The sequence below is a fragment of the Manis pentadactyla genome, chromosome 3, assembly GCF_030020395.1.
Source record: "Manis pentadactyla isolate mManPen7 chromosome 3, mManPen7.hap1, whole genome shotgun sequence".
NCBI lineage: Eukaryota > Metazoa > Chordata > Mammalia > Pholidota > Manidae > Manis > Manis pentadactyla.
In genome coordinates this window covers 17,301,843-17,321,138 of record NC_080021.1, presented here as the reverse complement: position 1 = coordinate 17,321,138, position 19,296 = coordinate 17,301,843, and the positions used below count along the sequence as shown (strand labels likewise).

The following is a 19,296-nucleotide window of genomic DNA, read 5'->3' as shown; positions in this document are numbered from 1 at the left end:
TAGCTATGATATGGCGTCCTGGCCTTGTAGAAAAATGCACACTCAAAAGTTGCCAGCCATTCTCGCTTTCTGCTAGAATTTTCAGATGGCCCCAGTGTACCTTGAAGATACTGACTTGGGTTAAGAAAATCTTCGACTAGCCCCTTTCTACTTGGCAATCCCTGTTTAGAAAAGAATGGAAAGTCTCAATGGCAGGAAAGATTGCCACAGGGACAGATATATAGAGGATATCTGCTTAAATAGCTAATAAGCAACCCACAATTTCTGACAAACTCCCAAAAAAACTCAGGTTTCCAAAGTTGGCATGTATGCTGAAGAGCACACATCAACGCAAGCACACCAGAGCACCGTCAAGTCTAACCACAAGCTGACAGTACATATTTCCAGAGACCATTTCCCAATGTGCAAGTTCACAGGGGAGAGCTGGGATGTCTGCAAAACACCCAAAGTCAGTCACAAGCCATAGGGTAGAGGGAGTAACCCATGGAAACGTCGGCGACCACAATGGCAAAGGTGTTGCCCCTGTGTACATGTATGCGCTCCAGGGGGCATGGACCACTCTGGCAGACCAGCAACCACCTCCCTTCCCCATCTGAACAGTTGTCTGGTTGACCTGAGAAACACTCTCCCCAGGCACAATCATCCAGATGAAATCACTTGCCTCTGCTACTAATAAAACATGAAGTTCTTCCATTCGCTCAGCTACAAAACACTGTTGTAAACTACACAGTTGAGAGGACATTCATGGTTTGTATTCAGCTTGACACCCCAGATCTCTTTCCCATAATATAGAACCAGCTGGAAAAATGCTAGTGGGCTTTACATTGAGTAATAAGCAAAAGTAAGCATTCCCTTGAATGATTGCCCTGCAGGCTTAGGGCAGAGGAATAGATGTCTCAGCTTCCTGTAACCCAGCTTGTCACCCACATTACCCACATCTGAAGCACATGCAAAGTTAAGGCCACATACATAGTTTAGCCCATCACCCAGCCACCTGCTCCCAGCAGTTCCCCCAGAGATTGGTTTTTTTCTTGTTTACGTTGGTTTCCATGGGAACCCGTGACTGGGGGACGCTGAAGGAGTTTGTCCTGAGAAGATGGCTGTGATGTGAGCAGCAAGAAGCAGGGCACCAGCCCGGCATACAGGGCTGGGCTGACCCACATTGTGCTGGAGAGTGAGGCCCGGGCAGGCCTTTGGGCACCCGTGGCAGTTGCTGCCTCTGCTCTGGGCACACCTCGCAGGTGCAGCGGGGCAGTGCTCAGACCTACCTCAGGGGGCACATGGAAAGGTTCCACCTCCACGTCAGTTGAGTTGGTTTTGTCTGAAGCCTGCTGGGGTTTTCCATTGTCAGTTCTGTCAACATTGTCCTTGCTCGGGCCTTTGGAAGACTTGGGGCCTTTGTCCTTCGCAGACATCTTGAGCTCCTTAAGTGCCTTGGAAAATTTAGACTCCTGCGCCCCTCCCGAGAGGATTTCCACAGCAATTTCTACCAAGATTCTGCCCCGGAATGACACGCCTTCCCCAAAGCCCTCGTTCAGCTCCTGGTAGTCGTCCATCAGACTGTGGTTCCTGGGTGAGCCATACAGGTTAATCCAGGCAGGCCCGAAGGTAGGTAGAAAGCCTTTGAAAGAGCCCAAGCTTTAGTTGCCTATTTGTGTTTTCAAGGTGATCATTTTTTGCTTTATGAAAGTTGTACACATTCATTTAGAAATTTAAAATATATAGAAAAGACAAGAGAAAATATTTACAGAATATCCCATCACCAAAGAAAGCCTCAAGTGCCATTTTGGTATATTTCTTGCTAATCTTTCTTCCATGGTTATGTGCACATTTGTCCACAACTATATTAATACTATGAATTCGCACGTGCATCCTTATCTATTCTTTTATCCATCAAATGTTTATTGACTCCTAACATGTTTCAGGCACCATGACAGACACTAAACATGGAACCCAGCGGAGAACAAAGCACATACAAACAATAAACAAATAAAAATTGACGTTATAAATGCTATGAAGGTACCTTTTGCCGCAAGAACAAATAACAGGCTGATATGGAATAGAGAGGAATTAGAGGGAGCAGAGAGGAATCTGGGCAGAGGGGACAGCAATGTCAATTGGAAGGCGCATGCAGACAGAAGGATCTAAAAGTGAAAGCAATCGTGGCTGGAGTCCAGGGGGTGAGCAGTGTGAGAGGAATCTGGAGAGGTGAGTCAGTCTGGGGGGCCTTGATAAGGATTTTGGTCTTTATCCTAGAAATCGTGGGAATACTTTAGTGGAATTTAAGATATGACACTATCTGATGTGTGTTTCAAGATCACTCTGGCTGCTCTATGAAGTGTTGTACAAATAGATGTAGGCAAACTGGTACAAGGATCACTTCATTGTTAAAACTGAAGAAATTGGTGGCTTGGAATAGGGTGATGGATAGTGGAGACTGAGAGAAGTAAATGTTCTGAGATATGTCTTAGACATAGAACTGAAAAGACCTGGTGATTTTAACTTATTATTAGCATTAAGTGTTTTCTTTTCTTAACACATAGCATGTGGGAACTACGTAGTGTCTATGTGAGCATCTCTTTGGCAACACTGTTCCATTTTGACAGGCAAGCACAGCATGGTGGTCTCAGAGTCAAGCCTCAGACTTGACTGCCTAGGTTCAAATTTCAACTCTCAGCTCTGCCATTTTCAGGCTGTGTGACATTGGGCATGTTTTTTAACATCACTATGCCTCAGTTTACTCATCTAAAATGGAGATGCTAATAGTACCTATCTCACGGATCAGGACTAAAAAGAGACAGTATCTATTAAGTGCTTCACACAGGCCCTTAGGAAGTGCTAGAGGATAGCAGTCATTACTCTTAATAAGTATATGTATCATTATTTGCTTAACAATTCTCCCATTGTTGACAAGAGGATGTTTCCATATGTTTTACTGTTATCAATAGTTTTATGCCTAAATGTGTCTGCTCCCTAACCCCTATGGACTAGATGTTATCCCTCTTTTGAATAAATTTTAAGAAGCAGAGATATTAAGTTAAAAGAGATAGAAAGACTTTATGGTCCCTGATGTCTACTTTTAAAACCACTGTTACACATCTCCCTTTACATGATAAAGATAGTCCTGAAAAGTTGTGGGTGAAACATGCTTACATCTAGTTGAGAAATGCTGTAGATGGTGGAATGTGCTTTCTACTTAAAGCAATCCTGTGACAAACCTCCCTTCAGTATATATTGTGCAGAGTACTCACACATGCACATACACACAAATAAATGCACCAGTTAACATAAATTTGCAGTGCAGAGAGAGATTACCTTGGGATTTAAAGGATGGAGGGTTAGTTGGGATATTTAGAGAATTATCACCTACTAATTAAGGTTTTGCCAATAAAGAGCCTCTTACTGGTAGTAGTTCTTAGGCGAGGTGGATTGGCTGGGACTCTCCAGTCCCACCCTGGCTGGCTGAGTACACAGCCAGCACCACAGCCCTGCTATGTTCATGCTCTCGTGCTCCCATCTGTGATTTGGGGGCACAATATTTTTTGGACCATTTAAATATGTAATAACCATCCTTAGCTTTAAATCGTACACATATATTTGGCAGGCTGGATGTGGCCCATGGACTGCAGTGTGCCAACTTCTGATCTAATCTAGTCTTATTTTTCATTTTAGAAAACTAAGGCCCAGAGAGAGGAAGCGATGACCTTGGGGACACCCACAGCAGTGTTGGTGGGAGAGCCAGGACTGGGAGAAGCCTCCTGGGTCCCAGAGCCCAGCTCCATCTGTTGCCCTGAACCGGCCCAAACCACAGACCCACAGAGCCTGGAAGGCGTCTGACCCGCTGCCTGCTCCGACCCTCACCTGTTAAAGGTGAGGACTCTAAAGCCATCATTTCAATACCCTATTTCCAATCAAAGTCTTTACCTTTATCTCCGTCTTGCTCGTTGGAGATTTTCTTCAGGTCGATGAAATGAGTTGCCAGTGCTACATCATTCATGCTGCCCTCGTCCCACACCTGGATTTTCACCCTCCGACACAAGGGAGGGAACATTTCCTTGAAGACCACCTGCTCGTGCCACACCGGATCGGCGCAGTTCTTCTGCACCGTGGTTCGCCCCTAAGAACAAAGCCAGGAGGATGTAAGCCACAGAAGCACAAGAGGCCAGTGACTGATGAAAGAAAAACTCTTTTAACCAGCTGGAAACTAAAGTGAATTGCCAAAAATAATGAACCTGCTTCCACCCAACACCCATGAAAATCCGTCACACCCAGAGAACATTACTGATGGCTACTCTGCTCCAACAGTGTGCCAGGCATCGGGAACAAAGGTGACTAAGTCATGGGGCCTGCCCCCAGGGAGTTCTCAATATCACACTAGGTGGGAGGAAGCTAACACACGTGTTATGGACAAAAAGCATCCCATGCACCTCCAGGGGTGTGCAGCAGGTGTAGTCAGGCCCTGAGCTCCTGTTTTATAGAAGTAGGACCTTGGACAAATCAGTTCCCTAGTCTGGACCTCAGTTTCTTCTCGACACAAAATGGAGGTGAGGTCCTTATATAACTGAAAGGGGGTCCAATGCAAAAATACTCCAGCGTTCACCCTGACAAGGGGAGGAGTCAGTGGAGGCAAATATTTTAAGGGCAGAGACAACATGTGTCAGCTGAAGCTTCAAAGACTAGCCATGTGCCCAGGCCTGACCATGTGCCCAGGCCCTGGTATTTCCAATGGGTCCTGAGTAGGGAAAAGCAGGGAACAGAGATGTCCAGGCCTACATGGGACAATGACTACCGTGGAGCAGATTGGGAAGGTGGTGGTAATGCTGGGGGCCTGGGGGCTGGGTAACAGCTCAGAGAGGCAGCCAGAGGTGGGGAAGGAGGCCTGTCTGCCTAGGTCCTCAGCGCTCTTCTCCACGGCCTCCAGTGGACAGGGAGTGGGTGAGCCTTCCCTACGCCCCTGCAATGTGACTCAGTACCTTTTGTGACAAGCTTTCTCTCTCAAGGCACATTCTGGTTTTTATTTTAAATTAATTTCACTTGATTAGCAATGTCCTGGGTAAAAAGTAGAGTTCTGGCCCGGGCTGCCGTTGTGGGTGACAGCAGTTCTCACCGTCTGCCCAGCAAAGGAGACCTCAACGAAGGGGTCCACAAGGTCCTTACTGTCACCCACAAATGCTTTGGTGACATTCGCCATGATGCTGGAGTTCATTTTGGGCAATCCCTCTGCTTTGTAGAGTCTCACATAGAATCTGGCCCAGGGTCTTTCTGATGGAAACCCTCGAGGGATCAAAAGGTTCCTTAAGGGGGAAACACAAACAAAAAATAAAAAAGCTTTCTCACTGGAAAAAAAAAAAAACAGAAAAAAAGTAGAAGCAATTTGGAGACAGAAAGAAGGATCCTGATACAGAAGAAAAATCTGAAAAGACTAGGATTTATTGCTAAAATGAGTTTTCTTCCTGGTATAAATGACAGTGAAGGGTATGAATAAAGTGAAAATAAACCCATTCAGGTTCTGCAATTATAGGATAAACACCATCTCCCACTGCACCTTAAAAGAGGTGCATTAAGCCTTCCCATTTCACAAACCAGTGGCTGAAATTATAATTCTCTCAAAGAGAAATCAGTCAAGTTCAGATAAATAGGATAAGCTCAGGAAGAGCTTATCTCTTACAGGTTATTATAGGAAGACAGGCTGCTCTTGTCCTAGAAGCTGACCTCCCAAAGGATAGCACTTGATTCGCACTAATCAGTCTAACACTTGGTTTGACACCTCCTGGTGCCTTTGATTAGCAGAATCCCAAGGACAAGTCATAAACTTAGCAGTTCTCATGTAGCCATAAAGAAAGGAGGGAGGAGGGAAAAGGGACATGGAAATCAGGACATATTATTTCTCTTGCATGGCCCCAGATGGACCTGTCTCACTTTTCTATTTGCTCCTCGGCATCATAAGTTTTGGGGTTGGTCTTTAAAATGTCACCCTTCCCAGTCACGTTGATGTCACACTTCAGGAAACCCTTCGTGCCAGTCCTGATGTCGCCAGGGTCTGTGAGGAGGGCCCACTTGTCACAGAACTGATGACCTGTAAAAACATCCTGACAGCTCAGTAATCCTGCACAGCAGACCCAGCGGGTCCACCCAGTTCTCCCGCACACCCATGGCCCCCAAGCTCCATTCCCCAGGAGTGGGTAGCTGATCACAGTATTCCCAAGTCTCTCGCTGCCTCCCTCTCCCCCTTCCCTCCTTTCCTTTTGTCTCCCACCTCTTCTCCATCTTTCTTTCCAATGTGCCACAGTTATTTGGGAAGCTTTCAACCTAGTGGAAGTCACCTGGACAGATTCTAGCTTGGACAGTATAGGAGGACTTTAATGGAGTCAAGGAGTCACGTGTTAATTTCACAGGCCATAAACGTAGCTCATGGATCTTTTCATTTGCATCTACACTGTGAATCCAAACTTCAAAATCTCTTACAAGATGTAGATTTCTGGCTTATCTAAAAACAGTTGTTGGATCTGCTGATGCAGAATGCACATTTGCACATGACAACAGGTAGCAAATAGCTGAGAGCTCCTCTCACGGCTTGTGAGACCTCCTGTCCCATGGCCTGCATCACTACTCAGTGTATTAAAGCCAGCCCCCTGCCTCAGTTATGCCCACTGCTGCCCCCTGGGGTCATGTGAGTTGGAATCTCATTTGTTGCTGGCCCTCTTACTTATTGGCTCTTGACCTTGGACAAATGAACTATCTTTTCTGAGTTTCACTTACCTATAAATCCAGAATAATAATTATTATAGCAAACCCTTACATGGCATGCCACATTCATTATTCTGTGCTGTGTTCCATACCAAGCACTTTCTGTACATTTATTAACTTAATCTTCCTATGAAAGAGGTGTTATTTCATCCCCATTTTTACAGATAAGGAAACTGAGCTGCAGAGAAGTCATTTGCCCAAGGTTGCACAGCCAGGAGGGGCGGAGTGGAATTTGAAGCCAGGCAATCTGGCCCCAGAGTCTGGACGATTAACTTCTATATTCTACCATCTTTCCTGCTTGTGCCTCAAGGCACTAAATTAGACAGAATTTGTGAAAAAAAAATTTTTTTAGTGGCTCATAAGTATGAGCCATTAATTTTTTTTAATGACATGTAAGTGAATTTTAACATTAGATTTAAACATTTAGGAAAAGAGCCAGGTCTTGTTCAACTTTGTATAATTGGTGCTCGCTGTTTTTGAAAGAATGGGTAAGTGGATGAGCAAATGAATGAACTGACCTCTGGGTGTGGTAAACAAGAAGAGTAAGAGACAGAGAGAGAGTGGGAAGCGGTGCCTTCTCACCAGGTTGGTTGTACACAGTCCCCAGGTCCACCTTGAAGGAGCCGATCAGTATGCTTCCTATCAGCTTGTGGTGGAAAACCTGGGAAACATGGAGCAGTGAGCCCAGCAACACTAGATTTCTCTTTGAGGATAAATCTGTGAAACAGGCCCATGACACCTTGACCCTCGTCCGGCCTTCACTCTTGTTTGGAACACAGTGACCTTTAGGCATCAAGCCTCAGGACTGTAAAGGGTGCCCAGAAGTTTCTTACCTGTACCTCCTCCTCCTAGCAGGTTTTCAGCTAACCCACTGTTGATGGACATCTCACAAATCTGTGCTTTTAGCCAAAATATACTCTAGTACAGCCTGCTCTTCAACACCCATCTCTGCCTATTGCAACTCTGCTCATCCTTCAATGCCTAGAGCAAATGTTACTGCCTCCAAGCAGCCCTTCCTCATCGCCTGCAGCTTTCCCCTCCCTCCCCTCAACTCCCACAACACTTCGCTCCAACTCTTTCAGTGACTCAGCACATATTGCCTTGAGGAGCTCTGGACATGTACAATAGAACACAGGAGGTGGTCATCCTCAATTCTGTCTGATCGGAAGTCAGCAGAGCACTGGCTCGTTAACAGCAGCGCCTTTCAACACTAATGCTCTCAGGACGAGGAAGTTCTGAGGAAAGCGGCAGAGCCGGTGCCAGGTCCAGAAGCCACACTGGATGAAACGCTGCTGGAGAGCCAGGAGTAGGTCAACCTTTAGCTCAGAAATAGAAAGGCGGAGGTGGAGAAGGGCAACGGTCACTTAAGTTCCTCAAACCTTGGAGATACTCTCTTCGAGAAGAGGGGTAGATGTCCTGTGTGGTTCCCAAGTTATAGACGAGAGATTGCAGCTCACTATAAGGACAACTTTTTTAATGGAATAGCCCAGTAATAGAAGGGGCTTTTCTAGAGAGAGTGACCTCCTGTCACTGGACACAACCAAGCTGTGCCCAAAACCCAGTCATGGAGGTAGTGGAGAGGGAGTCCTGCAGCTGGAAGTTAGATCAGTTCCTTGACTAGTTCCATGACACTTTCCTACCTTCTCTATTCACCATATGCATGGCTTGGTTCATAACAGGTGATTAATAAACATTCAGTGAATTAATGAATGACTGAGTGATGGGTGCTTGGAGACTTCTGTGGGTTCTAAACAGCTCCATTGGGCAGGGACAATAAGAATAAATTCAACTGACTTCAAGGACAAAAGGAATGGCAGCCCTTTGATCTCCCTTTCCACCCTGTCTCCCTTGCCCAAACTTTGCAAGGGAGTTAGAGAACTGAGGGGAAATAAGGACAGCTTGGCTTGGTAGAGGAATTATTTAAGACCACGCACACAGGGCTCACACCATGCTTGCTTTTGCTAACATAGCTTCCCAAAGGCCCGAGCAAGAACACAAGGCTGACTCAAACTCTCTTCTCAGGTCAGATGCATGGGGGTCCCTGCTGGCACAACGGGGTGCAAGAACCCATACAGATCTTTAACACGGGAGGCCACCTCAACTTACCCACCCAGTGTGGCAACCCTGCTATGGTCAAACATTAGATCACAGGAACTCCAGGGCATCTCTCAGAGAGGGCCAGGGCCCTGTGTGCCTGCAGCCACTGCCAAGGGAGGATGGTCTTTGGCACCACCAGGGTCTGCTACAGCCTGGCTGTCCCGATAGCGTCTGCTCACAGCTCTCCTCAGTTCTTCCACACTGAATTTATTCTAGGCATTCTGACCTTTAGTCAATGAAGTAACAGAAAACATGCATTAAATACTCTCCTCTCAAGGGGACTTTTCCCTTTAAAATCTTTGCTCTCTGTCCCTAAAGGTCATTTAGGGAACCCAAACTATTCTCTTCTTCCAAGTTAGAAGAACAGAGGTAGGCAATACCAGCTTTGATCCTCAATCTAAACATCCACTTGCCTCCCAGAAAGTCAAGACCCTTGTCTACACTGCAGCTATTAAATGTTAATCTGCAATCTAGACAGTGGCCATGGGAGCCTGCTACAAGGTTGGTCTCACAAACAGGTGGTTGCCCGAGGTATGCAATGCCACAAAGTCCTGGGCAATGCGCCAGGTCCTGAAATATCTTTTGCACCACAGGTCATCATGGCCAAAATTCAAACATTAAGAATGTTCGGCTCTTGATGACTTTTCATTCTTTAAGATTCACATTCTTCAAGTCTCCCTGAGAAAGATAATATCATAATTCCATTGCTACCTAAGCCCTAACTCAGGATTTATATATATTACATATATATATATATATATAACATATATATATATATTACATATATATATATATATATATGTACATATGTAACATAATATATAAAATAGAGATGAGGGGTGATAAGGACAGGGAGAAAAGTCTCCAAGACAAGTTTTGCCATCTTTACAATCCTGATTACAGTTGGTGTCACTGTTAAGGGAAACATCTCCTCACTCTGGCCCATAAGCAGCAGTTCTCTCCCTTGGGAATTATTTGGAAGCGAGCACTTTATCTTCAGCCCCCCACCCTCCTCTTTAAGGCGTGAACCCTCTCTTCTCTCTCCACTAGAGAAGCAGCAATTTCTCAGACTGGTGAGAGAGGAGCAGTCTGCCTTCCGGTTCTGTGCCTCTACTGAGTGGTGTGAAGCTGGCAACCACCCCACTGGCCTGCCCTCCTCCCTCGTGTGGGCTGGTGCAGCTTCAGCCTGGGCACTTTTCCTGCCCTCCCTGGTGGGCCACCCAGATACGGCACCTGCCTAGACAGGAAGCTCTCCCTGTCTCTCCTGTTCAGATGCGATCTGTGGAGGCAGGAACGCACCCAGCAGGGCTGAGGAAGGGTCTCCTCAGCAGACAGAAGCTCCCTGGGGCAGGCCCTGAGATGTACATGCAGAGGCAACTATGAAGAAGCCAAATGACAGCCATTTTCTTAAAACCACATTCTCTGACCCAGAGCATTACCGATATATAGTTGGTTCCTTCCTGATTCTTTCTCCTACTTCCATATTTATTAGCAACTATGAGGGAAAAAGGATGTGTGGTTAATTATCATCAGTGTGGGTACCACTCCAAGAGAGAAACACTAACATTTCATTTTGTGAAAAGAAAGAAATCAGCTCAAAATGGCAATCCAGTAAGATGTCATTTGAAACATACATTTCACATTCCCACATGAGCAAGCTATACCATCCATTTCACAATGACCTGAGACTAGTTTATAACTTGATTCCAAGAAGCATGGAGTTTCTTAAGAAGGTTTTCTTCCCCAACTTCTCTGCACTGGTTACTTCAAGCTCTGTCCTGTTGGTTTCAAACTCACCAACCCACACTCACCCTCCTGAATCTATGCAGGCCAAGCTGGCCGAGAGAGTTCCCAATGGCTGGACTCTCACCCAGCTACCCACACAACCTACCACCCATGATATACTTACTGAGATTTTGATGATCTTGTCAAAAAGATGCACTTGGGGCCCAGTGAAGTCGAAGACAAAGTACTGCAAAACATAAAGTTCATTCTGACCATAAATTCCAGGCTCACAGTTGAGGACCTTATTCCTGGAATAGATGTAGCTCTATATTATTGTAACCAATTGCTGCGTGGTCCCTCAACGGCATGCATACACCATCAATCAACTGGCCATTCCGTATTTAAGGCCTTTTGAGTTATTTTCAGTTTTTTTGGGGGGGTGGGAAGAGTGCCACCAACTATATCTTTGCACAGGATATGTGTGAATTTTCCTCTAAATGGTATTGTTGGGTCATAACTTAGTGTGTGTCAATTTTTAATAGATAATATGAAATTTCTTTCTAAAGGGGCTAAGCCATTTTCATTCCCACTGGCAGTATATGAAAACAGCCATTCCTCCATACACTTACCAACTCTTAATACTGTCAATTTTTAAAATTTTTTTGCTTATATACAATGATGGGTGGAAATGGTTTCAGTGTGGTTTTAGTTTGGGGTGAACTTGGTTAAAATCTAACTTCCTCAGTATTCTCCAGTTTCAAACATTCCTGTGAAATTCCCAAGATTGACCAGGAAGAAAATGGAATTATGGACAAGGGAGATATTTAATTTTAAGAAAGTGATTGCATTTCAGAGTTGAAGAAATTATCCGGACCTGTCTCTGTACTGTACAGATAAGCAAACGGGAGACGGAAGGGTTTCAGACAGGCCCACATCCACACACCCAGTTATTGCTGTGCCTGGGGCCGAAGCTTAGTTCTCCTGAAGTTACCGCGCAAGGGGGCAAGTACTAGATGTTTCACCATCTGAACTTTATTGGGGTACCTCCCAGATGTGAGGTGGTATGATCCTAAGACTGGTGCTTTGGTGTGAAGTGTCTGTTTTGGGGACTGGTGGGGAGGCAGCAGCAAAGAGTTGTTTCGAGAATGTTTGTTTTTGGAGCTGCAGGGAGGAGGAATGACACAGGGGCATGAGAGACGAACGTCACAGCACCAGCAAGGGAGAGGTGGCCGTTAGCAGCCTCCTCTTAAAGGGCAAAACAGAAAAACCAAAATGTGGCAACTGAAAGATGTCATCATATACTACTACTAAGTGACCTTCCAAATGGCAGTTCTTAGATATCAGTGAACAGTTACATGATGTCCCATCTTTCTGTTTAAGAAAATGGGAAAATAGGTATAACATTTTGGGAAGTTTTTCATATATATCTTCAAACGTTTTAAGAGTTTTATTTTTCAGAATTTCTCTTATGAAGAAAATTCTTGTACATGAAATTCTTCATTCTCTGACATATGACACGCCAGAGATTCCTTTGGACCATTACATTAGTTCCACTGTTTATTGCCTTCTGCTGAGTTGCACATGTTTCAGACTCAACTGTCTCACTCAGGTTCCCGAGACCTCCAAGCTTGCACACACTTCTAGCTGAGAAATATTCCCAAGCTCCTACTAACTGGATCCCCCAACAGCTGATGATCCCTGGGCTTGATATAGACTAATATTTAAAATACATTGTTTTGTGAAAAGATTAAGGTATTTTGTATATAGAATGTGGGTATAGAATGCTACCATTTAGTTATGATATTTACTTGTATTCTTGTACATGTCTAGAATATCTCTGCAAGGATACACAAACTCCTGGTGAGAATGGCTGCCTCCATCTGGTGGGCAACTTGAGGATTAGGGATCAAAGATCAGAGGGACTCATATTTTTCACCATATATCATTTTATACTCTGTATCTTTTATAATTTTTTTACTACTGTGCAATATTTTTATTTTAAAAGATAATTTAGGTATATGATATTTAGAAACTTCATGTCTCTCTTTGATGTTTTACCATTTTTACACTGCTTAGAAAAATACAACTGTCTTAATTTCCAATGTAGCATGCTTATTTCAGAATTAATAGTTATATTTCCAGTGTCTCTTCATGAAAAAGAATGTGTATCTTCTCTGTAACCAACACTCAATACAGTTATTGAATATAAACCCAGAACTTATAATGGAAGAAGATGAGCTTATAAGAAATAAGAAAATGGGTTTTAAGAACATAGCAATGAATCTAAAATCAGAAGGAATTCCTTGCTTCTCCTGTGAATTTTCTTTTTGTCAAACTTTTTGCTGTTAGCAAGGAGGATCAGAGAGTTTTCCACGGGCTCAGGTGAGTGATGGGAAGCAGTCGAGTGGTACAGCTTCTCTATTTGGGTCAAGAACATCACAAGGTGGCTGTGAAGAATGTGGGTGGAGAGGATGCTGGTGGTCTCCATGACTTACTTCATTGTAAAATGGGCTGTTGGTTCCTTCCTTCACTGTACTTTGCTTCTTCTCGTCCCCGATCTCAATGATGACAACTGGATCAATGTTCTCACCCATGAGCTGGCGGGCCTCAGTGATGGTTATGGAAATCTACAAAACAAAGCAGTGTGTATGCACTCTGACCAGGCTATTCATTCATAAAGAAGCACTGGGGGAGGCTGGGCAGAAGGAATCAATCACTTACCTGATAATTTTGGGATCTGACCTCCCCTTCATGGATCTTAGTCAACAGTTTTGATCTATTCAAAGAAAGTTTAACATACTTGTTTCATTAAGTAAGAACATTCTTTAGACACATAAGCCATGATAATATTTTCCCAGGTATTTCTAAGGGCTTTTATTTTTATCATATCACATATTCTCTCTCTATCTCAGGAGGAGATAAGTATAAACAGACAAGTGACTTAATCTCTCCATGACTCAGTGTCTCCATCCTAAAATTGGAGCTAATAATAGCACATGAAGTTATTGATATAATTAATTATATAATACATGTGAAAGTTTAACCTAGTGCCTACGTGGCAAGAATAAATGTCAACTCTTACTGTATGATTACCAGTATCATGTATTTTTTATTTTACAGAATAAGAGACTGAGATGCCATAACAAGTCGGTGGCAGAGCTGGGTCTAAATAAGGATCTCCCTTACGTCCTGTCTGATCCTACCCACAGCATCACCTTGCCATTTCTGGTAGATGTAACAATTCTGAGTTTTGTGATTGCTTTTGAAGGAACTGGTAAAAGAAAAAAATTAGAAGAAGCAGCCAAGATGCCATCTCAGTGAAATTTCACATTGCAGGGGATTTCATTTATCTGGACTGTCGTAAGTAACTGAAAACACGTGCAATACCTGGGCCTTTAGACATTGGATAACAGTGGAAAGAGATGAAGAGTCCCTGTTGTCACAGAAGCAGCAATGGGTGGGAAATGAACTGAGCTTGAGTTCCTATTGTTTATTCCCTTGCCTTCTAATAATACCATCTTACATTTTATTTCATTCCATTTTTGCTGATTATAATTGAGTTGAGTAGAGAGCAAATTAGCAAAAACCTCAAGGCTTTGGAGTCAGACTGAACTGATTCGAATATTTGTTTTCCCCAATTTTGTGCCACTGGCCTTAGTTTCCTCATCTGCAAATGGAAATCATGCCTACCATAAGCGGTGGCTCGGAGGATTAAAGGAGATAATGCATGTAGGAGAGGGAGATAGCAATCTCTCCAAGGAAGAGAGGACCAAAGCATATAAAGAACTATTAAGTATAAGGCATGTCATAGAAAAAAAAAACACAAGAGAAATTCAGAGAAGAGAAACTTCTGAGAACCAGGGCGAGCAAAGCCTACACTGCAGAGGTCAGACGGAACTGAGCATAACACAGTGGACGGGATTTCAACTGATGGAGAATGCACTGACCAGGAGAAAGACAAAGCCTCCCCGCCTCACTTCTCTTTCTTTTGCCTTCCTCCATTCAGTGCTGTTATCCTGGTGAAACAAACGGCAAGGGAAACCTCCAAGGATATTAAAAAACAATTAAAATTCTGATTCGTGGGCTCAGAAGGGGGTTGTCACGGTGCAGTGGAGGGAGAGATATTGCAGTGAGTTTATGCATACACAGTTCACGTCTTCTTTTAAGGGTCAACCTCTGAGCTATCATCCTGATTTCTATCTGTCTCCCACCACATGTCACTCCTTACACACATGCACTGGGTGCCATCCTGTCACAGCCCAGTAATAACGACTCAGGATCTGCCTTCTGGGAAGCACTCGTTTGTTTTATTGGTAGCAACCATTCTAAGTGGGAAAAAAAGGGATGAGCATAAGGAGTTACCATGACTAAGAAATCAACATAAACAAGCAGGGCAGACTGAAAGCACTGAAAGTCCCGATTATCAGCTTCCCTGGATCCATGCTCTTTGCCCTGTAGCATGTAGTCTCCTTTCTCTGTGATGTGGACTGGACTGGTAACTTGCATCGGCCAACAGAATGAAGGACAAGTGGCTTTTGCCAATTCCAAGCCGGGGCTCAAGAGACCTTGTGCACTTTGACTCTTTCTCTTGAAACTCTGCCATCAGCACCACTGGAACAAGCCCACCGGAGGAGCTGAACTATATGGAGGAGACCCAGGGGCTCCAGCTGAAGCAGTCCTAGACCAGCCTACCACCAGCCAACCCTAAACTGAAATCAGCAGAGCGACCAAGTGACCAGACATGTGAGTGATCAGTAAAGCTGTCCAGCTAACTCAGAGACTCATGAGCAATAACAAATGCTTACACTAAGACGTGGAATTTGGGGGTTATTTGTTACACATCAGTAGCTAACAAATACAGCAAATCCATTGCAGAAGTCCAGTTTGTTCTGACTTTGTTGGGTCGTGTAAGTACCACCTTCTCACTTGGGACAAACAAAACTAAGACATTTTGCATCTTGATGAATTAAAGAGCAGGTGAGGGACAGCTCCTGAATCTGTGTCCTGTTGCTGCCTTACTTCCTATACTATGAGGGATATGAAGACCTTAACTCAGGAGACTTAACAGTAGAGGCTGGCAGAACCAGGACCCTGGCCTGCTGAAGGCTGACTGGTATCTAGAGGCCGGCACTGCCGCGGAGAAAGCTGAGGGAACACAGAACTGTCTTCCTGCCATAGACCTTTGGCTGCTTGTAGACAGACTGGGCGTTACTCTCTGTTCTCCCAGAGCCTGCAGAGGCGCCTGGCACATGGGAGGTGCTCAGTAAATGTGTGCTGACTGCCTGCATCAACACTATACCTTCTCTTTGGAGGAGTCAAGGAAACAGAAGTGATAGATGCATCATCATAAATGAAATCTTCTCCCCATTCTTCCTGGTGAGAAGAGCCCTCCTGCGGTGCTTCTGCTTCACCTTGGCCATCTAGAGAAACAGACAAAAGAAGAAAACTCTGTTAAACGTGAAGCAAACAGAGGTGATCTGAGCCTTGATTCTGTGTCCAGGACTAGCTTCCTCGGATCCATGCTCTTCGCAGGACAGTGCTGTTTGCTTTCCAGGAGGGGCCTGACTCCTCTCCACCCTGTTTGTTCTGTGGGCTGAAGGCTCTGATCAGAATGAGCCACGGGGGCCAGCTCCTCTGAAATGCCTGGGTTGACTGCCCCAAATCTCCACTGGCTTGTTCTTCCCCCTATGCAGGGAGAGCTTCTAACTGGAGGCAAATCCATAGTACGGTGAAGCCCAGGCTCTGGTATAAGACTGACCTAGGCTCAGGAGCCACCTTCTCCACTTACTAGCTGCATGACTTTGGACAAGCACTCACCCTCTCTGGACCTCTGTTGTAAAACATGGCCAAAGGAGTCTACATTTCAGAGTCAAGAATGATGTACGTCAAGTGAAAAGCAGCAGGGGCTTATTAAATGTATCATTATTATTTTTCATAAGGCTGTTGAAGTAAGGGAACTTACTCAATCTGCATCCCCAGGCCCTGCTGCAAGGTCATAATCTCAAAGACACCAGGACAGATCCCAGTGCTTTTTCTACCTGCTCCCTCACACCTTCAATTTGACTGAATGCAAGTACTTCTATTAAGCTTTAAGCCTTGTCCCCACTTAGAACATAATGCCACTCCTGTCCCATCCAAGACAATTATTGTTGCCAACACCTTAATATGAATGAGTTTCCATAGTTTTCTGAGAGCAAGGGGTAAAGTTGGGGGGCAGCAGGCATAAGGCCACAGGACCCCTTCAACAGACAAAGGCAGCATAGGGTAAAGGAGCCCCTCCCCAAATGCCAGGGAGATGGGAAAGGTGAAGATAAAGCAGACCCACTGCACCATTTTGGTGTAGAATGGTCCAGAAAGCCAGCTTTGAACTGGCTGCTGTCAGGGACCCCAGCAGAGGTCTCCAGACCACCCCAGAGCTGTCCACTGGAAGCAGCTGATCCCATTTGATTCAACAGACATGAGTATCTACCTGATAGTGGGCCTGGCATCCACTGGCTTGTTCACACTGTGCCTCAGGACTTTGCTCTTTTGGAGAAGGAAACAGCCCATTCTAAGGGCAGAAAGCCATACAGCCCAGATTTACATCCAATACCACTGCTTCCTGGCTCTGGCCTCCCACTCTCAGGGCCACCTTCACACATCTGTGCAGCCACGACGGAGCGCCCTGTGACCCGGAGGACCTCGTGGCCCTTGGCTTAATGCTCTGCTGACGCCATTCAGAAGTTCTTAATAATTTCTTAACAAGGACCTCGGACTTCTGTTTTCCCTGAGCCCTGCAGATTCTGCAGCTGGCCCTCTGCACACTTTACATCCTCTCTCTGCATCTCTGCAACCTCGTTTGTAAAACTGGGGCAGTGGCATCTATTGGTAAGATGACAGAGGTCATGTGAAACAGTGTATGTAAAGCCTCCCATGGCAGCTGCTATCCTCACTCTTATTTTCAAAAATCTCACTTGATCCTCCCCGTGGCCATGCGAGGTCAGCCCAGCAGCCCGTGACATGCCCACTTGGCAGACGGGGCCACTGAGAACCAGAGCTGCCGAGCTACTTGTCCTGGGCCACAGAGCAAATGAGAACAGAAACAGGAGCTTGAACCCTGTCACTGCCTCCTCACAGGGTCTGCTTCCACGGCCCAGCAGGTGTCCACCCCGCCCGTCTGGCCCAGTGACCAGATGGCCAGCGCCGTGGGGCAGTTTGCCCTGGGCCTGCACCTGCGAGACGCGGAGTGTGAAGACCTGGCAGGTAGCCATCTGCCCTCACTCCCCAGGAGAGCGGACCTGCTCTCAGCCAAAGCGGGGTCAACTCTGAGGCGGGCAGGCCCCGGGGTAGGACCCCCTGCCCAGCCCCCAAAGCCTCACCTTGGGCACCCTTGTTGGCTAGGATTAGCCCCTTCTCCGCTTTCTTCTTCTTCTTCTTCAGCTTCAGCCCAAACATCCCCTTTCTGGAAAGAAGAAGAAAAGCTAGACTACACAGTAATAGTAACTTTGAGTCATTCAGACATGTTAGGAGAAAATGCATGAGCACACGCACGCACACACACACACACACACACACACACACACACACACACACACACACACACACACACACACACACACACAGTGAGTTCTAAAAGCCACCCAGTCTCCTCATCCACTCAGGATGAGAATCAAAACACAGTGCCAGGGTGACCCAGTGAGCCCCCAGACATCTCTCCTTCTGCAAAAACCATGACAACAACTCCTGTACTGAAATCCTGAGATCCACCCAGACCTGAGAAGCGAGGCCTGATACAAATACTACTAGCACTGGCTGAGATTTCTCCATTTCTCCTCACTCACTCACACATCAAGCAGTCAAAACAAATGGCATCATTTAATTACCAGCGACCTTTTCCTACTGATTCTACAGATGAAGTGCCAAGGCCCAGAGAAGGAGGCAGTGTTTCCAAGGTCACACAGCTCTGAGCATCCAAGCTACCTACCACTGGAACCTGGGTCTGCTCGATTTCAGAGCCCAGGCTCTACCCCCTGAGCAACTGCAGCCCACCAGTTCCCCTGAAAGAGCGAACACCCTCTCCTAGGGTTTGCCACATGGTGCGTGCCCAGAATGTCAGCTCCTATTATTATTGCTGCTATTAACCGTGACTGGGAAACCATTTGGGGGCCTCCTTCTCATCCCAGGAAAGGGCTGGGATGAGACCAACGTTGCGTCCCCTCCTCCTGAGAACCCCTTCCTGGAGTTGAAGACTGCAGAGTCCCTGGTGCTGGACAGCAGGACGAGTGGTCGGAGCTCAGAGGAAAGTCCTGGCCTTGAGTCGGGCAGGCTGCCGTGGCGATCCTTGGGCGAGGTGGGAGGAAGCCAAGGAAGGACTAGAGGAGCAGGAGGAGAGAGCAGCAGACGCAGGCCCTCCCCGTGAGCGGGCTGCAGTCCTGGGGTGACACGAGGAAAGTGATGGGACCAGCTGAGGTTTCTGTTTGCTATGTGGTTGGGACTTACCAGGGCCTCGAGCGCAGTGGCTAAGATCACAGGCTCTACAGTCGGACTGCCTGGGCTCTCATCCCAGCACTGCCTCTGCTGCCTTGGACAGGTCACTTAACCTCTCTGAATTTCAGGGTCCTCATGAGTAAAATGCGACAGCAAGTACCCAAAACACACTGGTTGTTGAATAAATGCTAGTTAATCTTGTTATTACTGTAAAGGATAAGCTCAGAGTGAGTGAATAGAAGCTACTAGGAGACACATGTC

At 45.8% G+C, this 19,296-nt stretch overlaps 1 protein-coding gene across 1 annotated transcript in view; it reads right to left on the bottom strand.

The window, feature by feature from the left end:
- The window catches only part of FER1L6 (fer-1 like family member 6), a 105,844-nt gene extending 87,837 nt beyond the window's left edge, over positions 1 to 18,007 (bottom strand). The window contains exons 1-10 of the mRNA XM_036883108.2: positions 17,928 to 18,007; positions 15,869 to 15,989; positions 13,291 to 13,345; positions 13,065 to 13,196; positions 10,754 to 10,816; positions 7,330 to 7,408; positions 5,920 to 6,076; positions 5,108 to 5,294; positions 3,925 to 4,117; positions 1,269 to 1,621 (exon numbers count right to left, since the gene is read on the bottom strand). Of these exons, the coding sequence (XP_036739003.2) occupies positions 1,269 to 1,621; positions 3,925 to 4,117; positions 5,108 to 5,294; positions 5,920 to 6,076; positions 7,330 to 7,408; positions 10,754 to 10,816; positions 13,065 to 13,196; positions 13,291 to 13,345; positions 15,869 to 15,989; positions 17,928 to 18,003 (1,416 nt within the window). The 5' untranslated portion in view covers positions 18,004 to 18,007. The remainder of the gene's footprint in view (positions 1 to 1,268; positions 1,622 to 3,924; positions 4,118 to 5,107; positions 5,295 to 5,919; positions 6,077 to 7,329; positions 7,409 to 10,753; positions 10,817 to 13,064; positions 13,197 to 13,290; positions 13,346 to 15,868; positions 15,990 to 17,927) is intronic.
- Between the last annotated feature and the right edge of the window lie 1,289 nt (positions 18,008 to 19,296).